This window comes from Cygnus olor, chromosome 26 (genome assembly GCF_009769625.2).
Source record: "Cygnus olor isolate bCygOlo1 chromosome 26, bCygOlo1.pri.v2, whole genome shotgun sequence".
NCBI classification, from domain to species: Eukaryota; Metazoa; Chordata; class Aves; order Anseriformes; family Anatidae; genus Cygnus; species Cygnus olor.
In genome coordinates this window covers 5,528,265-5,551,779 of record NC_049194.1, presented here as the reverse complement: position 1 = coordinate 5,551,779, position 23,515 = coordinate 5,528,265, and the positions used below count along the sequence as shown (strand labels likewise).

Sequence of the window (23,515 nt, the reverse complement as noted above, 5' to 3'; positions counted from 1 at the left end):
TGTTTTCAGTGGCTGTACAAAGGATCGGCAGGGTGTTTTCACAGCCTTCCAAACTCAATCCACACGCAACAGCTGAGGACATGCTGCCTTAGGACAGAGTTACTTTGCTTTACCCCATCACACAGCAGTGTCACCCCTGCCCGTGGGCCCATCACCCCACCTATTACAGAGCTGCCCGCCAGGGACATTAGGATTATGAGAGGATGCTATTACAAACCAGTAGGAGGTCCAAGGGTAGCTGTGGGGGACCAGAACTCAGGTTTCTGTTCTTGCACTAACCCAGCCACCATAGGGTACAGCAAAGCTCTCTTCTTCACTGTATAGGATACAGTGGCCAGGTTACTTGGGCCTGTCCACATCACTGCAGATTCCCCAAATAACATCAGCTTGAGTTTAAACAAACCATCACATTCAGTTAATTTTTCTGTGCCCTTTCTTATATGCAGCATTGCTAAAAACATGGTTCTGGACCTTATGATTTATCAGGGTCTTCCAGGCTCCTACCTACAAATAAACTCTTGCTCAGAAATTTTTTCACCGAAAAGAAGCACTTTATAAAGAACCAATACCCTTTTCTCTAGGGAAAGAGACAAGTATTTAGCCAAAACACTGTTATAATTAGTTGCAGAACTAATTAGTCAGTCCTGTAGCCAGTAATCAACCAATGTAAAGAAGATTAAGAACAACCACTTGTATTGCACTGAGCTGCCATCCTTGGACACTGAGGAGCACACCAAGATCTACATGCTTGGCTGTCATTCCATCTGTATTCCCCAAGTAAAGCACAACCAGATAAAAAGATTTTAGTGAGAGACAGGTGCACTTTGTTAGAAAGAACATGTGACACCACAGACACGACCACATATAAATAGGAAACATGCTAATGTATATAATGTATACAATTTGCCTGTGTAAACCAAACGTAGGAAAGCCACCTGCATGTGTCCATCAGAGATCTACTGGTACTTCCTACTGCAATACTCAGAATATCCCAAATTGGAAGGAACCCACAAGGCTCATGGAGTCCAACTCCTGGCTCCACATGGGACCACCCAAAAATCAGACCATGTCTGATTTCATTGTCCAAATACTTATGGAACTCCAACAGGCTTGGTGCTGTGACCACTGCCCTGAGGAGCCTGTTCCAGTGCCCAACCACTCTCTTGGTGGAAGAACCTTTTAGTAATATCCAACCTGACCCCCCCCCCACCCGCACACCCTGTCACCACTCTTTCAGGTCCTGTCGCTGTCCCCAGAGAGCAGAGCTCAGCGCCTGCCCCTCTGCTCCCCTCATGAGGAAGCTGCAGACAGCCATGAGGCCTCCCCTCAGCCTCCTCTTCCTTGTGCTCAAACCAAGGGACCTCAGCCACCCCTCACACATCTTTCCCTCCAGACCCTTCACCATTTTCATAGCCCTCCTTGAGAGGCTCTCTAATAGCTTTATGTCCTTGTTATACTGTGGTGCCCAAGCCTGCATGTGATGCTCAAGGTGAGGCTGCAGCAGGCAGAGAAGAGCAGGACGATCCTTTCCCTCGCCTGGCTGGCAATACCGGGCCTGAGGCACCCCAGGGCACAGTTGGCCCTGTTGGCTGCCAGGACCTGCTGCTGACTGGTTCAACTTGCTGTTGGCCAGAACCGCCAGAGCCCTTTCTGGGGGGCTGCTCTGCAGCCTCTCATCCCCCAGACTGTACATACAGCTAGGGTTGTTCCATCCCAGGTGCAGAATCCAGCACTTGTTGAGGTTCATGCTGTTGATTGCCCAGCCCTCTAGTTTGTCAAGATCTCACTGTAAGGCATCTCTACCCTCAAGGGAGTCAGTGTCATCTGCAAACTTACTTAGGATACATTTGAGTCCTGTATCCAGATCAGTTACAAAAACATTGAAGAGAACTGTCCCTAAAATGGAGTCCTTCAGAAAGAACCCCACTAGTAACTGGCTTCCAGCCTGCTGTAACCCCATTCATGATAGCTATTTGAGCCCAACCCATCAGCCAGTTGTTCACTCACAGCATTATGTATCTAGCTGAATGCTACACATTTTGCCCAGAAGGATACTGTGAGAAATAGAATCAACAGCTTTGCTGAAATTCTGAAAAATTACATCTACTGACTTCCCTTGGTCAACTAGGTGGTAACTTAATTTCCTTTCATGAGATGACCATTTTGGCTCAGGGGACCACACTCTGCCCGATTTTCTTTCTATGGCACTGCAGAAAAACCTGCACCAGCATCCTGTAGGGAGGCACCAAACCCTGCCTCCTGTTACCAGAGGCAGCTGCACCGTTGGTTCACAGGCATCAGTGAAAAGCTCAGAGGAAGCAGGCTAACACCAGAAAACTGCTTTCTGGGAACAAGGCAATCCTGACCATTAAAGCAACAGCTTGAACAAAAGAGGCAGATAGTTATAACCACCAGGGCCCCAGGCAGGTGGCCTTGCCCCTCCCCTGCCCCCTCCTTGTCTCCTGCTCTCAAGGAGAGAAGAGCAAATTGCTTCCGCTCATTAGCATTTGACAAATAACCACAGAAGGAAAACAAGTCCCCAGCAGGATATGAATGAGCTCAGGCCTTTATTGCCATCTGACTGCACCAAACAAGCGTGTCATCAATTTTCCATGCTCTGTTGCACTGTTTCTCCCTTTCTGAGAAGGATGAGCAACCTCACCCACTCATGCAGGTTAAGAGCAGCCAGCTTGAAGCAAAGCAGCAAGAAGCAGCTGGGAGCTGCAACAGGAGCAGAGGTGGCACATGACCACTCCTGCATATTTGGGTGCAGATACAAGCATCAGGCTGGCTCTGAAGGAGGGTCTGCAAGCAGCATGCTCAGACATCAAGCCTTTGGATGCTGCCTGCTTGTGGGAGTAAGTGCTTTAAGAGAGCTGAGGGACCCAAGGCAGCCTGACTAGTTCTGATCCTGGGTGGAAGGAGGAACAGGAAACCAGCCACCAGCAGCCCTGCCACTGGGTAAGCAATGGCTGCTTCATCACACAGGTATCGTAACACCAAGGCACAAGCATTTAAACAGAACTATCACCTATGTTTATTTTAAATCTTCAGTAATACTGTGATGGGGTGCCACTAGGTCTTCGGCCAAGAGTTTGGAAGGGGTTGTGGAGGAAGGGTTCTGATCTCCATGGTACCAGCTTTTTTTCAAAGCTGGTACATCACTGTCAGGAGCTTTTGCATCAAGTGCATCCCAGCAGTACCAGGCCCCTGCATGAGGCCTTGCAAATAATACTGTGGAATTTAACATCTTTATTCCAAAAAGGACTGTGGACTCTCCCTGGGGCCAAATGACTCCCATGTTTCACTTCAAAGGGGCTGAGGCATATGAAGCATTTCTGCACATGGCCAGGGATCCACAGGCAGCAAGGGGCAGTTTGCACTTACCTGCTCACTTCAAGGACAACAAAGGGCAGATCAGGTCCTTTGTAGAATTCAGGCCACAGGACTCCAGCAAGAGCAGGGAGCTTTTTCTGTGGAGTTTCTGTAAATACAACCATTTCAGGTAGGACTGAGTCAGTAATACCCACTGACAAGTACAGAAGATTATTATCTTCAATATAAGCAGAAGGCATGCTGTTTGAGTACGAACAAAAATGGGCTCACAGTTTCATAAACTCCTACTCACACATAGCTCAAGTGTTAATAAATGATTGTGTAGTTGAGGTTTTAATATGCAGTCAGCAGGGAGGTTAGGAAAGCAGTTAAAGCAAGGAACGTAAGTACTCATGAGGAAGCTTTGGGAAGAGCTGCTATGGAATGCACAAATGCAAATTTAACATTAATCAAGAGCAATTAGAAGAGTATAGTAAGGCCAATCCAAGTCAAGGTTAAAGTTTTCTTTAAACTGAGAAGCATTTGAAGTTTAATCAAAGTTATTTCAAGTCTAGTGTTATTTAGCATTTTGAAGACTATATGCCCACGATCTAGGAATCGTCTCACAGCTCATCCTCTTACATGTCACGAGCCACTCCTGGGATAAATGACTTAGAAAGGGAACTTGTACACTTGAAACATTTTACAGTCCTTCATCTTCAACCAGGCTCTTCACTATAAAACCAGTTCTTGGATCAGAGCAGGAACAACAGAAGGGAATCTAGGGGAAAGAACTGGGCATAGCTGCTCCTCCACAGCCCTAGGCAAGCCAGAAGATGGCTGGTATGCACCCAAAGCCACAGGGAAGCAGCTACTGATGATTTGTTCTATTTACCCTACTCTTTGTGCCATCCTGCTCTCTCCTAAGCCCTGCCTCCACCTTCCCTCTGCCACAGCCCCTGCACCCAGGCTCAGCCCCACACCTCCACAGGATCAGCACCAGCAGCAGACTCCTGGAGAGCTCGGTAAACACCAAGCAGGTCAAGATAGCACCAGGTACAAAGTTCTACCCAGGTTTTCCTACAGCACCAAAAAAGGGCTGCAAACAGCATCACAGGAGAACACATTTACTCTTGCACTAGCTTCTTGCAGCAGGGTGAGACAAGAGGCCTGCATAGAGCTCTGCAGAGCCTCACCAGTGCAGTGAGAGGCCAAGGGATGCCAGGAGAAGCTGCAGGGCTGAGCAGGTGGCTGGCGCAACCCGGCCTCAGCCAGCAGCAGCCTCCTGCAGGGCAGGCAAGCACCAAGGTGGGGGTCATTCCCCACTCACAGCCCAGGGACAGGGCAAGTGAGTGGCACAGTAGCTCCGAGCCTCTTGCTCCCCCCCAGCCAGACCTTCTGCTCCAGCAATGCCACATTCAGCCCGGCAGTTCTTACCTTCAGTTGCCTCCCCTCAATTAAACACCTTTTACAGAGTTGCTCAAAAAAAAACCCCTCCTCCCCCACGTTGCCACCACACACCTCAAACAGCAGCTCCCTGCACCAGCCCCTCCAGGGCACCCACTCGCCCAGATCCCTTTTATAACCCCCCAGCCCTTTCCCAGCCTCCATCCCTCCCTGGGTCCTCCACCCCCGGGTCGACCTCCTTAAAGAGACAGCCCATGCAGCCAGGGCAGTGCTGTGGGGGTTTGTCGTGGCTGTATTGAGACAGAAAACATTCTCCTATGGGGTGCTACAGTTTGCCACCACTTCCTCTGGCAGCCTCTCAGGGACTGGCGCCGGTACAGCACAAATTGGACCTGCTCTTCTGGGAAATTATAAAGTCAAACCAGTTCCTGATGGTTCTTGTCTAATCTAAATAGAAGCGAGTAGCCAGCTATATATAGATCTGATTGACTGACATGTCAATAGTTTCCTGCACGACTTTCCTGTGTGCACATCTGACTCTACTCTTTACGTGGGCGCTGTTTTCTTCAGTGCATCCTCACGTCACAGCGCTAGCTTGCAGACGTGGCCATAACTGCAGGAGCCCTGCCTTCGTGGGCTTTCTCCACAAGGGCTATTTCTAACCTGGGCTGAGCACCCAAAACCAACAGGAATGCTCAGCATCTGGGTTGCTACAGCCCAAGGGACAGAGATTTAGAAGGTGCTGGAAAAATCAGGTCCTGCTGCTTGAATGTGGTGGTTGAGGGAGCCTTTCACAGCTTCTTCCAGCCACTAGTTTATGTCTGTAAAAGCCATCCATGAAATCGGTTCTCATTTTCATCTGTGCTTTACACTGCAGAAAAACAAAGCTGTGTGAGGTTTGTTTGAGTCTGCTAAGGTTGTACCAGGGTTGTTCAGGCCCACCCAGAGGCCTGGGTTCACTCTTGTATCTCCTGTGAGGTTCTCCGGACTCAGCCCTGTGCTTGTAGAGAAAAAAAACGTCTGTTTGCAACAGAACTGCCTGCGTAAGCACCTGGAAACTTTGTGGGAGCTCAGTAGTGATCAGTGGCTTCTGCTGTCTCACTTCCACCTGACCGATTTTCAAACATGTTCCATTTTCTGTGATGTTTTGCTCCTGAACTTTCCGGAGAAGGGAATCAGCATGTTTGGGTGCATCATCCTTGTACCTAATCACTGTTTATCCCAGGTAGCCAGTGGAAATTAGTAGCACATGAAGAAGACCATCAACCTTCCACTGCCTACTCAGCGCTTCCTCTTCCTTCACTCATGAACATGACTCATGGGCCTGACTCTGCAGTCAAAACTAAGAGCTGCAGTGCTTGCTTCTGACATCCTCCAATGCAGGACATCCCATCCTCCTGGGACCTGCCCTGGCAGTTGTTCTGTCTCAGGAGCAGTGCTGGTGGATGCATCTGCCTGGCATTTGGGCAGCTCTGATGCCTGGAGCGTTTCAAATGACCACCGAGGCCATTTGCTTTCAAAGCACTGACCTCAGTTCAGGTTTTTAGCTACAGTGTATTTCCTTTTGCCTTCTGTCTCATACTGGCAGGTCCACCAAGACCCCACTTCGTTTCATTTGTTGAATTTGATTAAGGGGGCTTCACAATTCAGGCTTACTTGTGCTGCGCTTGACAGGGTTTACACTCGTCCCGCATGCAAACTGCAAATGCCGCTGACGGCTTCCTGTTGTGGTTTCCTGCCTTAGCTAAAACATCTCCTTCACCAAGCCTGCTCTCCTTTCCTGTTTTCATCGGAAGGCCACTTCTGGGCTTAATGAAGACAACAAATAGGTAGAGAAGACTCTGGTTGCCATAAATCCAGTTCCCCATGGGGTCTTCACTGTTGAACGCTGAGCAGAGCAGGGTGCACGCAGAGGAATGGTTTCTCCTCAGCAGTTTCCTTCTAACCCCTACCCTGTTCCTACTGACACAGAGCACATATCCAGCCAACCCTTTCGTAGCTCAGCAGGGCCAGAGGCTGGCAGGAAGCAGCCCCCTCACTAGTGCTGCTAGGTAGGCACAGGGCAGGCAGATGGCCAGCCAAGTACGGCTCCAGCCACTGCCTGAGAGGCTGCTTCTGAAGCAGCTCAGTGGGACCAAACAATCAGGCAGTGACTTGTCCCACCATGTTCGGAAATGAGGGTGATGTTGGGAAGAATCAGGGTGAATAGCAGAGATCCAGCCAAAAAGCTGGGTTGCCTTTTCTGTAAACATGAGTTATGCATTTCTGGGAGATGGGGAGGGAGACAATAACTCTTTTTGGGGTCAGCATCTACGCAGTGACAAAACTGAAGATTAGGCTCCAGGGAACAAATAAGACCCTCCAAATCTGGTAATGTTTCCACTAAGCACCGGAAATTGGCTATAATTTGTGGGTGGGATTTTAGATGTTTTGATAGAACTCCTATAGCTCTGTCAGGAGAGGCTCTGCAATATCTCAGTCAACAAAGTGACATTTCTCACTGGGTTCCCACCAAGAACCGGCGCTGCAGCAACACGGCGGTAGGTTTGTTTCTGGTTTTAGGTTGTTCTGAGAGGGTAACTCCAGTAATGCTTGCACATTTCAGCTTGACAGAGACAGTGGGATTAAACTAACTTTGCAATGGCGGCTGGCCATGTCTGAGCTCCGGCTTTCTCAGGAAAATGTGTAAGAAGTAGAAATAGGAACTGCCAGTTGGGATCGGAGTGTTGGCCAAATTCAGAAACCAGCCAGTCAGATATTGTAGGAAAAAAAATCCGTACAATTTATCAAGAGACAATTAGAGGAAGGTTTCTGCTTGCTCCTGTCAACCGATGGTTAATGTCTGCCTAGAAGCACTCGGCTTATACTTGCCTCCTTTTGCTGTGTTTGGTGCAACCATATATCTAGATGTTCTTTAGACAATTAGTGTTGCTCTCATGTTTTAATCTTAATTCATGTAAGATTTTGGCCTAATAGACCCTCACAGCAAAACTAATTTATTCAGGGAGGAAAAAGAATTTCCTTTTATTGTGAACAGGACTAGAGAGAAAATAATAGGAAGTCAAAACTAAAAACTTTGGAATGGATTTAAGAAGCACATTTTTAATAGTGAAGGTAATCCATGATCAGAACAATCACTGTAGAATTTGGTGCATTCTCTATTACTTGCAATAGATCAAGATTGGGTGTATTTCTGCTTACCTGTTCTAGCAGGATAGGCGAATTGCTGTGTGGGATTCTCTGGCCAGAGATATGAATGCACCCGTTGCTACTCTCCATGTGATGTCTGAGATGCCCCTACAGACTGTCCTCTGCGGGCTGATCAACCCCTAGATAAACAGGCTTGAATTCCAATTAAACCTGTTTGCAAAAATTCAGTCAATGAAGAATTTTGGTTCTCTCTTCCAGATCAAGTACGAGCTGTGTGTGAGCCGCCCCAAGCAATCCCAGTAAGTGCGCAGCAATGCCGGATGCTGCTGCTCACCTGCCCTTTTACTATGGCAGCATTGCCAGGTCGGAGGCGGAGGAGTACCTCAAGCTGGCAGGCATGTCGGATGGGCTGTTTCTGCTGCGGCAATGCCTGCGCAGTCTGGGGGGGTACGTCCTCTCCATGGTATGCAACCTGCAGTTTTATCATTACGCCATCGAGCGCCAGATGAACGGTACCTACGCTATTGCGGGGGGCAAAGCGCACTGTGGGCCAGAGGAGCTCTGCGAGTTTTACTCCAAGGATGCTGATGGGCTCTGCTGCACCCTCCGCAAGCCCTGCAACCGCCCCAGTGGCGTGGAGCCCCAGCCTGGTGTCTTCGACAGCATGAGGGACAATATGGTGCGCGAGTACGTCCGGCAGACGTGGAGACTAGAGGTACTGGACATTGCCAAAGGCAGTGTGGGACTGTGCAAGGGGTGTTCCCTGGGGGCTTACCGCCGCTTGCCACCCTGACCGCTATTGCTGTCTTCCCCCTCTTATATCACATCGTGGTGAAGCAAGGTCCTTCTCCTCAGAGGCAGCAGGCACTAAAAGCAGTCTTAACTCTCACTTTTTCCGTTGCTTCTTCAGAAACATGTCTAAACATCATCCCGAACCTTCAGGCTATTTCTCTGAACAGTTGCTATTGCACCTGCTCTGCAGGGCGTTGGGGTTCACCACCCACTTCGCAAGCATTTCGCCATGCGCCATTTGCTTCCCTGCAGCACATGGAACACTCGCTGCAGTTAGACCAAGGCTCTGCACATGAAGTGTCTGTGCCTCCGTAACGTTGCGTTGAAGCTGTGATGAAACTAGATTCAAAGTCTTGCTCAGGTTTTCCTTGCTCTTTAAAGTCATTGGAGATTTTGCCTATGAGACTAAGGTACTGGGTACTGCATCTAGTCTATTATTTAAATTTAAAAATAGCTTCTGTAGTTGGTTGTACACAGAAATATATATAATTGAGACAGACCAAGCAAAACTCTCTAAATGGTCACACTGGCAGCTACATAATTAATTTTCTTTTATCTGCTGTCAGCTCAATAGTGCCTACTCAATCCCTTCCAAGTGAGATAGCTCAGGCATTCTCCCTAGGAAGTCTTTCTATGAAAAGTCTCTAAATGTGGTCTATTTTAGACCAGAGGTGCCTGACAGAATGAGGTCTTCTGTAGGGTTTCTCCATGAAGCTGAACCGTGCACCCTGGCAGATAACACAAAGGACATTGCCACCTACTGGCAAATGAAAACCTGCATTTTTTTATAAAAAGTGTAGGGCCAGTAAAATTCATCTATGGTATCCCACATGATTTCCAGATTGCACTGCTCTTGATAAGCTGTAGTGCCTGGGGACAGGAAGCAGCCAAGAAGGCAGAGGCACCAGAAAGGGGTCCTGCTCTTCCAGGAATGCCAAGCGGGAAGGCACCCTGCGAGCCTGATGTCAAAATCCCCCATGTGAACACAATAGCTTCTCTCTTCCCTCACCAGCAAATCAATGGACTTCAGATGGATTTGAGGGCTGGGAGCAATTTAGATAAGCAAGTATCTCATCTTGAGTAATTCTGCAAGTAATTCTGCAGCAGAACAGAATCCAACCCACTAGTGCTACAGGTACAATTAATGTCACAGGCACTCCAGTTACAAGACTGTCCAAGTTTCGTGCCTCAACTGTCCAAGGGGGTGCAAACTAAGCCGTGCTGAAGCCACGCAGCAACACATCAGTGCAGCAGGAGGTCTCATTTCTCACTCTCTTCCAGGGGGATGCACTTGAACAGGCCATCATAAGCCAGGCTCCACAGGTGGAGAAGCTCATTGCCACCACGGCCCATGAGAGGATGCCCTGGTACCACGGCAACATCAGCCGGGATGAAGCTGAACGGAGGCTCTACTCTGGGGCACAACCTGATGGGAAGTTCCTGTGAGTGTGCAAACCCTGACAGATGGTCCGTTTAGCATTTCCCCACTTACCCTGTTTCATGTGGCAGTTCCTGAGAGGAGGTTTAGCTGGGCATGGTCAGACTGAGGTTACAGATCTGTGGGGTCTGACACCCCACACCTGTCATTTATGAAGCAGTAGCTGGCCCTCATGAAAAGCCAGTCATAAGCTTTACTCATTTCTCATGTTTAGATGTCTGTATGAAGCACGCTTCGTAATGCACAGGGTGATATCAGATACAGGGTTCAGTAGATGGAGGCATTCAACACTGAAATGGAGGCACTGTATGGCCAATAAAATATAGAAGAAAGCACTTGCTGTGCTAGAAAAACACATGCATCTCTGCAGAAGTGAGATGGCCCTTAATTTAATTATCTCCTGAATGAGTTGAAGAAAGAAAGAATTAGCTGGAGAGGGTGGAAAAGAGGGGCAAAAGACAGAAGGTGAAGGATCTCTCCTCAGCCTCTGCAGAGGGAAGGTGGCAATTCTAAGAGGGGGGTGCAGGGACTCCTTACCAAGTACCCACCCTGCAACCCACCACCACCACAGCCATGGTAATTTGCAGGGCAAAACCTAGAGTTGCTTTCAATAGTTCTCCTTCCAACCAGGCTGAGAGAAAAAAAGGAAAATGGCTCCTACGCTCTCTCCCTTGTCTACGGCAAAACAGTGTATCACTATCGGATAGACCAGGACAAGTCCGGCAAGTACTCCATCCCCGAGGGGACCAAGTTCGACACGCTCTGGCAGGTACCGTACTGTGGGACAGTGACTCCTGCTGTCCTAATAAAGTGAAGGCACTTCTCCCTTGTTGTTGCTGCCCATGCTTTGGGAGAAAGGAAAGGCCACCTGGAGCTTTAAAGACTTTAAGACCATACGTGGGTGGTTGTAGCCCCTTCCAGAAGGGTTTTCTGGACTCCTAGGGCTCCTAGGGCATCGTGTACAGCTAGGGCTGGGTTATCATAGCAGCTCTGAAGTAGCACTGGCGTTACCATGCCTAACACCAGCCTGGTGCCTCTCCAAAGAAACAAGAGGAACAGTGCTTTTCAATTCTAGCTTCAAGGCAGGATACTGACAGATGGTCATATTAATTATGTTTGCACCCCCTCAGCAAACATCGCACATTCAGCCACAGCATGTGCCTGGGACCTCTGCCTGCAGCAAGCCCTGATGAAATTGCTCATACCAGGCTGTGTCTCCTGTGCATCCCCCCTCCTGGCCTGGCAAACCTTTGGGCGCTGACTGCAACTTTATTTTCCAAGTGGCTGACTAATATGCAAAGAGCGGGGGTGGGGGGGGGCAGAAGTGTTGAGTCAACTGCCAAAACCTTGACATGACCAAAGATGTACCATGAGACCAGGAGACATGTGTCCATGTACCAGGAGACAAATCCTATCACCCCGAAGGAGCTGCAGAATATATTCAGATGCTGCAGTGCCCCAGCAGTCCTCACAAGGAGGGGACAGGGTTTTTAGGGGATGTGATGAGGGCTTGAAGCCCACGACCAGCACAGAGCCCTGGCACTGCTGGGAGCTGCGTGCCCCCGGAGCCTGGCTGGGTCTGGGTGCACACCACGGCCCTTTGGAGCTGCCCCAGGGAAGGAACACCGCTGCTTCCTCCTGGGCAAAGCTGTCTGGGGATGGGTAACTGTCTGGGTAACTATTTTGCTGAATTTTTCAAATTCCCAAGACTGTCTTCACTCTGAATTTGAATGAAAACAAAGACTTTGGGGCATTTTAATGGAAACGGAACTGTGCCAAGCTCCCAGTTTCAGATGAAATCTGAGCCACATGGGAGGGGAAGAGAAAACCTAGTCCGCCCTGTGGTCCGGTGGCGAGGGGCTCGGGTGGTCAACTCCAGCCAGCGTCAATCCCTGCAGTGCTTGAACTGCAGGGAAAAACTGCCCAGGATCCAGAGGGCTAGCGCTGGGGTTCCTCCAGAAAAGCCAAAGGTTTCTCTTAGGCTTTATCAAACAAAACACTTCTTAAAAACCTTTCCGGCTGTGGCAACAATGACATTACACTGAAAATGCCCTGCCCAGCTGTACTGCTAGAGATTTTCCCTTTGTCTTTCTTTGGTATTTATCTAACTTCCCAAATTCTTCCCAGCTCTGGCAGATACCCAGCTATGCAAATGCTGGCTCTACGAGATCCCTGAGTGCATAGTTAGGAGAGGAGAGAAAGAAATAATCAGGTCCCTCTCTGCCATAAATCTGAGAGAAATCATTACCATAAGCCACACATGCTGCCTGCAAAAGGAAAGATGATTTTCTGCTTGCATTAATCTCTTTTTCCTCTGATTCTTTTCTCAGCTGGTGGAGTATTTGAAACTCAAACCGGATGGTCTGATTTTCGCCCTGAGGGAAAGCTGCCCCAACCCCAGCATGCCAGGTGAGCTGATGTCTGCGAGTGCCATCCCTGGCCCCGGTTGAGGCCACTTCGAGCAGTGCCATCACAAGTGTCCTTTACCATGTCCAACCCCCCTTGCTCAGGCTCTGATGGTGAGGGAACGGTGCAATCTCAGCTCCTGTGGCAGGCTGGGCAAGGCCACTTCGTGCTGCCTGCTGAAAGCGGCCACACTCCTGGCTTGGCCAAGGGTGGCCCAAACACAGCAACAGACAGGGGAATCTGTGCTCCAGACAAATTAGGGGCTTTGGGTGCCAAATGCATGGCTTCTGAAAAATGACTTGCTTTTTAGGCACAAGGAAACAACATGACCTGAAGCCTGGCTCCTGGTGGGTCTCTTGAGCTGAACACTCAAAACTGTGGGTCACTTCTCCTGGCCCAAGTGTCACAAACGTCACTTCAGAGCCTGCCTGTGGGACCCCTGAGGTCTCATGAGGGCTGGCCTGGGAACAGCCACCTTACCCAGGCATGCTTCCACACCCTTTACGGCTAACACAGTGGAAAGGGGCCTTTGTGTGGGAGGGATCGGACCGCACAGTCCTTCAAGGACTGATGCTCTGATTCTGCTTGGGGCACACACAGACTCCAAATAACAGTTTCTCTCTTGATTCACAGCCTCTGCAGCACCGGTTCCACCAACCCACCCCTCTGTGAGCGTAAGTTTTGGGAAGGGTCTGTTTTATTGGTACCTCAGGGGCTTAATTGCATTTCAAGCTCGCTGATCAAACTGCTCTTTTCTAAAAGGCAATAACACAACTGGAATATATTAAGGCCAGCTGCAATGTTGTCCTCTTTCCAGCTTGGATGGGGACAAGGAATAGCTGGGCACAGCTACCATTAGAGCTGAAAATGGTTTCCATTCACACTGCGCTCCTTGCAACATGTGGGGATGTCCTCGGGGAGCCCTCTCCCTGCTGCCCTCCTTGCCAGGCAGGAGCAGGGAAGACATGGTCGGATTCTGGGAACGCCCAGCCTTGCTGCCGGCCTCTGGCCACTGGCCAGGTCTTTGTGCTCCTTCTGCGTCTCTGGCCTCAGGGTATGTCTGTGCTCAGTCACCACTGCGAGTGCTCAGCTGTGTTGAAACCAGCAAGTCTGGGCTATGAGAGCAGCCCATCCCCGAGCCCAGCTGGGCCCAAATAAAGGTCTGAGAATTTACCCATCTTCTCAGAGAGCTTTCACAATCTGCTGTGGGCTCCCATGGTGACTTGGCTGCAAGCAGCACTGGAGTTCAAAGCTGTGCTGGACAAGTGTGTTTCATACAGCAGTCACAGCTTTGTCCCTGTCTGCTTTTGGAACAGTGGCTGCAGCATCCATGGGTGCTCGTGGAGGTCACTTTTTGGCACAGCCAGCCAGGCAGGTGAGCTGGCTGCAAGCTGAGTTGCCTCTGGGCTTCCCTTTACTCGCTGACTCTGAGCTACAGAGCTACAGAGGCTTGGCCTGGGATGACCCCCACTGCTGCAGAAGACCTATAACTTCAGGATGGGGGAAACAGAGGAGGCACAGAGCAAAACGCAGCCCTGCGTGCATGCTCCCCGCGGCTGAGGGACACACAGCCCCCTTGGCACTTCACCCTGTTTCTTTTCCAGAGACACCTTGGGGCTCTCAATGCAGATGGATACACGCCAGAGCCTGTAGGTGAGCACCTCTGAAAGCCTTCTCCTTGTGACGGGAGGAGACAGGACCTGGGGGTGCCGCAGCAGCCAGGGGGGTTGCCATCTCTATCACCTTCTGGTCAAAGAGCTGTGCTGCAAAGCTGCCTTTCTACAAAGGCACCCACTCATTACTGGGCCCTGAGCCAAGAATATTGCAAAGGTGTTTGCCCGCACCCTGTACCAGTAAATCAAGCCCTGTCCTATTCCCCATCTTCTGTACTGCCTACTAAATACTCGGTGCATTCAGTTACATTTCACTGGGGGACAGCCAAGCATGCGGCTGGGACCTGCTGGGACCTGTGGTGTGGGAGTGCTCAAACTCTTCTCTCCATCCTGGGTCTGACAGTGTAACTCAGAGAGGCCATGGGCTGTGAGAGGAAGGGAGATGCCCGGGGGAAGGCTTAAATGATGGAGCTTGAAGGAGAATATGCCAGGATGGTAGAGAAAACATTCTTGATCAATGAGGGAGGGGCAGGGAAGGGTACATCACTTATAGCTATAAACAAGTTTATCTCATGTGAATATGCAGGAAAGTCACGCTTGCTACCCATGGACACCAGCGTCTATGAGAGCCCGTACAGTGACCCTGAGGAACTGAAGGATAAGAAACTCTTCCTGAAGAGGGACCACCTGATGATTGATGAAGTGGAACTGGGGGCAGGAAACTTTGGCTGCGTCAAGAAAGGAGTCTACAAAATGAGAAAGTGAGTGCTGCCCTGAAGGATGCCGAGGAAGAGGGAAGGGGGTGCTCAGAGATGTCCCCAGCCATCCTGTTTCTAGCTAGATGGACTCTAGAGTGATAATGGGGTGGAGGTATAAGAGAGGCTCTGGAAGATCAATAGTAGCTTTTCTGGGACTTTACCAGTGTCCCGAGAGTATAAGCTGCATTTTATGCTCCCATGCATTAGACTGCCACTTCTGGAGGCATTTGCCGGGCTCAGAGGAGCATGTCCATGCTCCTGAGGTCATCTTGGTCCACATCAGAGTAAAGGAGTGAAACTGAGTAGATGTGCGATCCTTGGCTCTACCTCTGATTCTCTGCGTGTCCATAAAGATGGCCTTTGCTCACTTTGTGCCTGAGATCCTCCTTGAAAAATGGCAATGATTATGCACATCTCAGTGTGTGAGGAGACTTCAGATCTACAGATGGCAATCACTACTCTACACTTACAAGGGTGAGGTGATCCTTGTCTCTTTGGCCTTCTAACAGGCCTGGGATAACAATGTCGTACAGGGCTCCACAAAAACAGGCTATGGAGGCTGCATTTGAGATACCAAACATTATCACATGTGGAGTAGTTTCCATTCCTGGCTGATACATGAATCCAGCTGCTGTTTAATTCATCCACATTTGTTCCTCTCGTGTCCTGTGCAGGAAGCAGATTGATGTGGCCATCAAGGTGCTGAAGAGCAACAATGAGAAAACAGTGAGGGATGAAATGATGACGGAAGCCCAGATCATGCATCAACTGGACAACCCGTACATTGTCCGCATGATTGGGGTCTGCGAGGCAGAGTCCCTAATGCTTGTGATGGAGATGGCTTCTGGAGGACCACTCAACAAGTTCTTGTCTTCCAAGAAGTGAGTACTGAATAAAATGTGGCTGAGATTCTCTGCATTTCTCATCCAACTCACTGCTGCCAGGGAAGCCTGGCTTTGTAGGTGGAGGGAGGCTGCTAATAGCAGAAAGAGATTCCTTTTCATGTAAGTCATAGGGTGTCCTGGTTTCAGTTAGGACAGAGTTAATTTTCCTCCTAGTAGCTGGCAGGGTGCTATGTTTTGGATTAGAATGAGAAGAGCGCTGATAACATGCTGATGTTTTAATTGTTGTAGAGCAGTGCTTACACCAAGCCAAGGACTTTTCAGCCTCTCTCTGTCCTGCTAGCGAGCAGGCTAGGGATGCAGCAGGAGCTGGGAGGGGACAGACCCAGGACAGCTGACCCAAACTGGCCAAAGGGGTATTCCATACCATCTGACGTCATGCTGAACGATATATAGGGGTGGCTAGCCGGGGTGGAGGGGGGGGCCGGCTGCTCGGGGATGGGCTGGGCATCGGTCAACGGGTGGTGAGCAATTGCATTGTGCATCACTTATTTCGTACACATTATTACTATTAATACTATTATTATTATTATTATTATTGTTATTCTTTTCCCTGTCTTAATAAACTGTCTTTATCTCAACTCACAGACTTCACTTTCCCGTTTCTCTCCCCCATCCCAGAGAGGGAGGGGGGAGGGTGAGCGAACGGCTGTGTGGTGTTTGACTGCCAGCCGGGCTAAACCACAACATAGGGACTGATGCTTCTGGAACAGAGATGTCCATGCTCATTCTCTGCTGCAGCTAGAGAGCTTAGAGGGGACTGTGGTGTACAGAGTAATGACAGATCCTTGCTGTCCAACAGTTTTATTACTGCATTGTCCTTTCATCCTCCCCAGAGATGAGATTACAGTCAGCAATATTGTGGAGCTGATGCATCAAGTATCCATGGGGATGAAGTACTTGGAGGAAAAAAACTTTGTCCACAGGGACCTGGCAGCCAGAAATGTCCTGCTGGTCAACCAGCATTATGCCAAGATCAGTGACTTCGGACTCTCCAAGGCGCTTGGCGCTGACGACAGCTACTACAAGGTAAGTGTGAGCACAGCAAAGGATCCAGATAGCTAGCAGGAGGCCTCCAGGCTGGGGGCTAAGACTCCCAGAGATAGGGGCTCTGAGCTCTTCCCAGGAGCCCTGCTGCACAACCACATCACATTCTGTCCAGCCTCGCTGCTGTGACATTAAAAGAGTCTTTGCAAAGCTCCAGGAGGGAAGGAAGAAATGCAGACGGTATTTTTTCAGCGGTGTGGGATTGCATTTGATAGAAACATTTAGAAAAACAGAATTCAGGTTCTGCTCAGAGCAGGCTCTCTCTCAAATGTTCCTCTTTGCTTTGCTACAGGCCAGGACAGCAGGAAAGTGGCCCTTGAAATGGTATGCCCCAGAGTGCATCCTCTATCACAAGTTCTCCAGCAAGAGTGATGTATGGAGCTATGGCGTGACCATGTGGGAGGCCTTCAGCTATGGGCAGAAACCGTACAAGGTGAGGCAAAGTTGGGCCTATCATGGATCAAAGTCACAATCTGGGCTCCCACTCTAAAACTGGTTGACTGACACACACTGAAACTTCGATTTCCATTCCCTCGAGTGGGTGCTTTTACTTCTCTTAGGCAGGGGGCAACACAACAGGCTCACTTCCACTTCATGGAAGGCACAGATTGGATTGCTTGGATCCTGCAGCTTTGTGTTCATTTAAGGGAAAGGAAACAAAACAAAACAAATTCATTTGGATTTGAATCAAAGCAGACCTTCGCTTTGATCCTTCCACCCACTTGCAGAGCTGAAAAGTCAGTTGCTCAGCCACTGCTCTGCACAGGCTTGGGATGGGGCCCTGGGCTGTGAGGCAATGTGAGACACCACTGCTGGGTGCAGGGGCTGAAAACAGACACTATGGGTGTATGGGGTGTGCTGTGCATGGACCCAAAGCACTACCCCAGGCCCAGCTCTAAACTGCCTCTGCTGACCCTGTTTCCAGATTCAAAACCATTAAAACATTTTCAGTGGTTTGTGGGGAAAGGACAAGGGGCAATGGCCACAAAATGGATCACAGGAAGTTCCCACCAATATGAGAAAGGACTTGTTCACGGTGAGGGTGACGGAGCACTGGAACAGGCTGCCCAGGGAGGTTGTGGAGTCTCCTCTGGAGATATTCAAGGCCCGTCTGGACGCCTACCTGGGCAACCTGTTCTAGGGAACCTGCTTTGGCAGGGGGGTTGGACCCGATGATCTCTTGAGGTCCCTTCCAACCCCTACAATTCTGTGATTCTGTGAAAACATTTTCCCACTTGATCTTCTCCTAGAAAATGAAAGGCCCGGAGGTTATTAGCTTCATAGAGCAAGGGAAGCGCATGGACTGCCCCACGGACTGTCCGGCAGAGATGTACACCCTCATGCAGCAATGCTGGACCTACAGGTAAGGATTTCTCTTGCTCCTCTCTGTGCTGGTCCATCAGGGCAGCACACACTGTCTGGACGGGGACAATACAAAATGAATGGTGTCTCATTCCCCAGACCATGATGAATAATACACATAATTCTTTATTATCATTCCGTTCCATTTGCCAGTAAGATGTCAGAGCTTCTCTGCATTTGCCCCTCTCCATCCCAGAAAAGTCGCAGCTCCTTTCCTGGTACAGCCTGGTACTGCTAGGCTGCTGTTCTCTCCCAGGTTCTTCTGTGCCTGGTATCTTCTCCACTGGGTCAGTCCACTGTTGTCCTTTCTGCCAACTCTTATTTTTCCTTTCTGCCCTTGCAGATGGGAAGAGCGTCCAGGATTTATTTCTGTGGAAAACACAATCCGTGCCTACTACTACAGTATTGCTACCAAGACAGAAAATGGTCCAGAGACAGAGGACAAATCAAAAGCAGCTCTTCCTTGAGTTTCCCTCTCTGCCCCTCAACACACATGCCCTGGACTTCCTGCACAGGACCTGGAAAGGCTCTTTGCAAACTTCTGCTTTAATCTTTTAAACAACGGTTTTGTTTCTCAAGCAGCTCTAGAACTAAGATCCTGGGAGGCAATGCTGTCAGCAGACAAGGGCAGTCAGCTACACCTCGTGTCTCCAAACAGCCAGCCATGATGTACATCTCCAGCCTGACCATCACAGGACAGTACAGGACAGTATTGTGGTTCCTTCCTACCCACCTCCAAAAAAGTATCCCAGGACCTCAAGGGTTTAACGCCTACCTGGCTTACTAGGGATGAACTGCATTAGCTCTAGGAGATCCAGATTTCTCCCAGTCCCCCAGAAAAAAATGTACACTGCAGGGCACGGTGTACGTCCCCCCTGCACTGCCACCACCCTCCAAGTTGGTTAAGGCTCCTCATACAACTAAACCCCCAGGACCCATTGCTCATCTCCTGGATCCTAACTGGTCCCTCTGTGCTACTGAAATGAGCAGTTTGCTTCTCAAACCTGAAAATCGGGCACCCTATAAATAAACTATTCTATGTTTACCATCCTTATGTCTCAGACTATTAAACTGCCTTAAATGTTTGCAACTACTTCACACTGAAAAGAAAATAATCGTAGTTCCCCTCCAGTAAGCCATGGTTTCCCTCATTGATGCTCTCCATAACCCTGCAGAGACACCAACCCGGTCACCTCTGGCTTCACTGCAGAGCTGCTTTCTTGCAGCTGATGACACTACAGCGCTCAGTTGAGTCCACTGTGGACATCTATCCATCTATTGAGACTTGCACTGGTCTGCCTCTGCCCTGGGTGCAGTGGACTACCCACACTGGGGGGACTGTGGTCTGCAGAGTTGCAAAGAGCAGAGAGGGGTTGTGAAGGCTGGGGAGGTGGAGGAAACAGAAGATCAGAGCCTTGAGATACAGTGAAGAGAAAAGCTTATCTCTCACCATCTTCTGCTATCAGAAAGCCACACAGCATCTCACAAGTGTACCTTGTCCAGGAGGTAAAATAAACAGCTACAGCCCTGGCCAGGGCACAGCCCTTATCTAAACCTTAATGGGAGGTGGGTTTGTTCTGAACGCAACTGTTCTGGGGAGCATTCAGGTATGGGGCCTAAATCACCCTCTCCATATAGCCTGCTTAAGCCATCAGAGAACGTAGGTCTGATGAAAAATAAAATTAAGTGTTCCCCTCTCCTTGTCTAGGCTACAGCCTCCAGTGACAGCAGCTATTTACACATCAAGGCATTTTCTCTCTCAAGCCCATTAGTTTGCCCTGTATGCTTGAGAACTCTGGACAACTTATCTTTACCAACAGAGGGGAAAATAGAGGCATCAGAAGAGAAAGTGGCTTAGTCTTGGTCATGTTTGCACAGTGAGTTAGTGGCAGAGATAGGAAAGAAATTACCTCCTATGTCATGTTTTCCTCCCAGAGAAAGTGGCTGTTTTGCTGGAAAAAAAAAGAAGGTTCGATGTGCTGCAGGTGTGCTCTGTCTGTTCCAAGAGCATCGCAAAGTGTCAGGACTTGCTGTGGGGGAAAAAGGGAGTGAGACGAGCAGGACCTGTGCTCAGAGGACTCTGTGACTCAGCTCTCTCTGTGACTCGTCCTTTTGGCCTGCACAGGGTCTGACAGTCCCTGGGGGAATCTGCTGTGACTTCAGGCACTGCATCCCTCCTGGGCACCACAAGTGCCGGCGGGCTCAGTAGGATCCAGGTCCCACAGCACACTCACCCTGCAGCCTGGGACAGTCGCTCTTCTTCCCCACCCACAGCACGGATACATCCAGCTCTGTCCTCTCTCCTCACCCGCTGCAGGCAGGTCCAAATATTGAAACACTCTGCAGGACCTTCCAGGCAGTTCACTGACGAATCTCAGAGGCACTGGGTGTTTGAGCAAGAGCTGAGTCACTGATAAGATAAAGACAGAGGCTACAGTTAGCACAGAATGAGTTCAGTGCTCTGTGGACAATTCTGTTCTATTAATTCCCTCAAATCCTCTCTTTTCTTGCTCACCACTCCTTTACTCCTTCTCTCAGTCCCCCTTATTTCCCTTGGTTTTACATAAATGTTAAAGCTCTTCTAACTTTCTCCATCTTGCAAGGGAAAAGCTGAACATCTAACTTTAACACCCGCAGTGATAACAGGGGACATGATAAACTATCAGTAGTCTCGTCTGATCAACACTATGTAACAATCTATCATATCGCCAATGCAGATCTATCACATTCCAACCTATCTTATCACCAGCAAGCCTATCTTATCACCAGTACATGCCTATTTATCAATTGCACCGTGATATCACAAGCGCACACTCACCTTTCTATCTCTTTCAGCTACGTAGGCATTTTCATTTTGTTCAGTAGCATAGCAGCTACATGACTAACACAGCTGTGTGCTCATCGACCTTTCTGTCTCACCCCTCAGTAATTTACTGAACCAAGGCAAAGTATATTTTCGAAGCCAGGGTTCTTTCCCTTCTCTCCCCAAGAAGTGCTGTCTGTATGGCTGCTCAGGGCACAGCTCAGCATTGCCTGGCGCTGTCCCCTCTGCTGTGAGCCTGGCCAGCAGCGAAATTCTTTGGGTTTGGCCGCTTTCTGGCCCTTCTGCTGCCCGCACAAAGCAGCTGCAGGCATTTCTGTATAGCACAAATGGCTGAACCAGAAGCACTGTGCACAGAGAGGAGAGCAGCCCTGGGAAGAGCACCGTGGCAGCTGCCTCTGTGCTGCCCTTGCTGAGCTGCATGACCGCAGCACTCGGATTTGATCCGGTTTGGGGGAAATTGCAGTTTGTTTTCACAAGATCTCAGCCCTGCTGGATGGCTCCGGCTGTTGGCAATTTGGAGACACTGCAAGGGCACAGGCCTATTCACCCTCATCACCCTCCTTGTTCCAAAATGTCTGTCAGCCATGAAGTTACAGAATGCTTTTGTTCTGCCCTGGTAAAATACATCTCAAAATGATGGATTTCTCACTAAAAGTCAGGTGAATGACTGCTCCTACACTCTCCCCTTCCTTCCCTCCCTGGTAGGAAATCAGTTTGTTTCTAGCTACAGCAGAGGCAAGTGAAACAAGGGAAGGATATGTCTTGCCACTGTTTGCACAGGGGCCCATAAGGAAAGCTCCCATCCACCTTGTCTGTTTTCACACTTTCATCTCCAGATGATGTCTTCTTTTTATGATCAAAGGCCTTCTTGGTTCAGAGACGCTGAACAATCACCAGCACAGAGTGCCATCACAGCACAGAGTGCCATCACATACAGTAGAACAGAAGTAGCTAACCTGTTGCACATGAAGAAAAAGGGATGTGCAAAGCACTGAAAAATGCAAACCTAAATGAAAATTATGTTCTTCACTGACAAGAGGAATGCAAGTGATGGGGCTGGCATTCTGTTCTAGATATTAACAACATGTTCAAGTCCCAAGGAAAAGAAACTATATTTTTACAGCAGGAGGAAATTACTTATTTTGCTATCAAGGAATCTGGTAGGACAGGTAACTGAGTCAAAGGGTATTTTCTTTGTTTTGTGTCTAATTTTTTGACGTTAACTTGGTTTTGCCTGTCAGATAGAAGTCAGATAGACTGCTGGCAGGGCAATCTGTAAACACATCTTCATGGGTGTTTTTTTGATCAGTAAGAGGAATCTTAGAAAACAAGCGAGGTGCTGGTGCTGCCTGAGAGGCTGTTGGGGAGTGGTAGGAAATTCAGCGTTGCTCGTCTTCTGGCTTCAGAATCCTGCGCTGTGCGGATAGGCAGTGGGACCCTGCCTGCCTGGCCGAAGGAAGCAGCAGCACAGAGCCAGGCAGCGTAGGGGTATCAGGCGCTCTCCATGTCATGAACAGAGGCTATTTTCATCCCTCTGCCAGAAAACAGCACAAGCAGTGACAGGTGGTTTTGGCAGCTAATTCTCTGGGCAGCTTTTAGCGGCCTTACGCGACCGGCTTTGGTCAGTGTAAGATGTTGTGCTGTTCGATTTCTGCAGGCAGATCGGGCTGCGGTGGCTGGCATTTCCACTGCTGCTCACAAGGCCTCTTTGAGGCTGCTGCTCTGCTGGGATGGCAGTTTCAGGGCCTGCTTCACAAAGCCTGGAGGACTTGCGGGCACCAAGAAATCTGACTCTTGATCTGAGGTCTGCTTAGTTCCCACCCTCCCTGTCCTCAACTCGCAGACCCTCCCTGTCTGTGACCTCTACACCCTGCTTCCACTTGTAGCTCTGGGGCAGGGTGAAGCTGCCTTGCACAGAGCACAGAAATCATGGGCCAGATAAAATAAGGTGTTGAAAGGTTAAATAACCGAATTCTTTGTTAAATACATTTTCCATTTAAATTAATGAATTAAGTACCCAGCCAGTTTGTTGTTGCCATCGCTGAAAAGGGACTGCTTATCTTCTTTGGTAGCCTGGCTGGGGCATAGGGCTGTCTGCTGCATTGTCTGGACAACAGAAGGAAAACAGCTCCAGAAGGGAGCTTTAAAAAATAAAATGGTATTTGATCCTGACCCATTTCTGTCCCCTCCCCCCTCCTTTTTTTTTTTTTAAACCAGGTTTTGTCAAAAACATTGAAAGAGGATAAAATATAGGCTTGTCTGCACAGTCTCTGTGGGTCCATTCAGCACATCCCAGCTGTGTGAAGGCCAACAAGGGCAGTAGTCTCTGCGAAAGCTGATGGTGGTGGCAGAGAAACAAGAGCAACTGAGGGAAGCTGTGTGCTGGCCTCCACGGGATGCAAGAGCTCTTCTTATCTGTGATGCCTGGCCCAGGTCAAAGTCTGAGCACCTCGTGGCCTGAGGGACTGCATCTAGGTGAGGCTGTGCTGTGGCCACTTCTC

The 23,515-nt window shown here is 49.4% G+C and overlaps 2 protein-coding genes and 1 long non-coding RNA gene across 5 annotated transcripts in view; 1 reads left to right on the top strand and 2 right to left on the bottom strand.

Moving 5' to 3' along the window:
• The window catches only part of ADAMTS10 (ADAM metallopeptidase with thrombospondin type 1 motif 10), a 72,848-nt gene extending 67,979 nt beyond the window's left edge, over nt 1–4,869 (bottom strand). For both annotated transcript variants that reach the window (XM_040537186.1, XM_040537187.1), the window contains exons 1-2: nt 4,753–4,869; nt 3,388–3,484 (exon numbers count right to left, since the gene is read on the bottom strand). The gene's annotated coding sequence lies outside the window, so the exon portion shown is untranslated. The remainder of the gene's footprint in view (nt 1–3,387; nt 3,485–4,752) is intronic.
• LOC121059953 (tyrosine-protein kinase ZAP-70) overlaps nt 1–19,429 on the top strand; it is a 31,293-nt gene extending 11,864 nt beyond the window's left edge. The window contains exons 1-13 of one of the 2 annotated variants that reach the window (XM_040537189.1): nt 7,175–7,262; nt 8,131–8,587; nt 9,946–10,106; nt 10,733–10,871; nt 12,433–12,511; nt 13,142–13,182; nt 14,113–14,161; nt 14,708–14,882; nt 15,554–15,760; nt 16,618–16,810; nt 17,121–17,261; nt 18,079–18,191; nt 18,534–19,429. In XM_040537189.1, coding sequence (XP_040393123.1) covers nt 8,186–8,587; nt 9,946–10,106; nt 10,733–10,871; nt 12,433–12,511; nt 13,142–13,182; nt 14,113–14,161; nt 14,708–14,882; nt 15,554–15,760; nt 16,618–16,810; nt 17,121–17,261; nt 18,079–18,191; nt 18,534–18,657 — 1,824 coding nt within the window. In that variant the 5' untranslated portion in view covers nt 7,175–7,262; nt 8,131–8,185 and the 3' untranslated portion in view covers nt 18,658–19,429. Of the gene's footprint in view, nt 1–7,174; nt 7,263–8,130; nt 8,588–9,945; nt 10,107–10,732; nt 10,872–12,432; nt 12,512–13,141; nt 13,183–14,112; nt 14,162–14,707; nt 14,883–15,553; nt 15,761–16,617; nt 16,811–17,120; nt 17,262–18,078; nt 18,192–18,533 lie in introns of those variants that run through there. The other variant, XM_040537188.1, reaches the window with a different exon arrangement.
• LOC121059954 lies at nt 18,536–21,100 on the bottom strand. Its single transcript, XR_005814691.1, has 4 exons — nt 21,009–21,100; nt 20,425–20,600; nt 20,101–20,142; nt 18,536–18,559 (listed from the first exon to the last, which is right to left on the bottom strand). It is a non-coding gene; the product is annotated as an uncharacterized LOC121059954 (long non-coding RNA).
• Nucleotides 21,101–23,515: the final 2,415 nt, after the last annotated feature.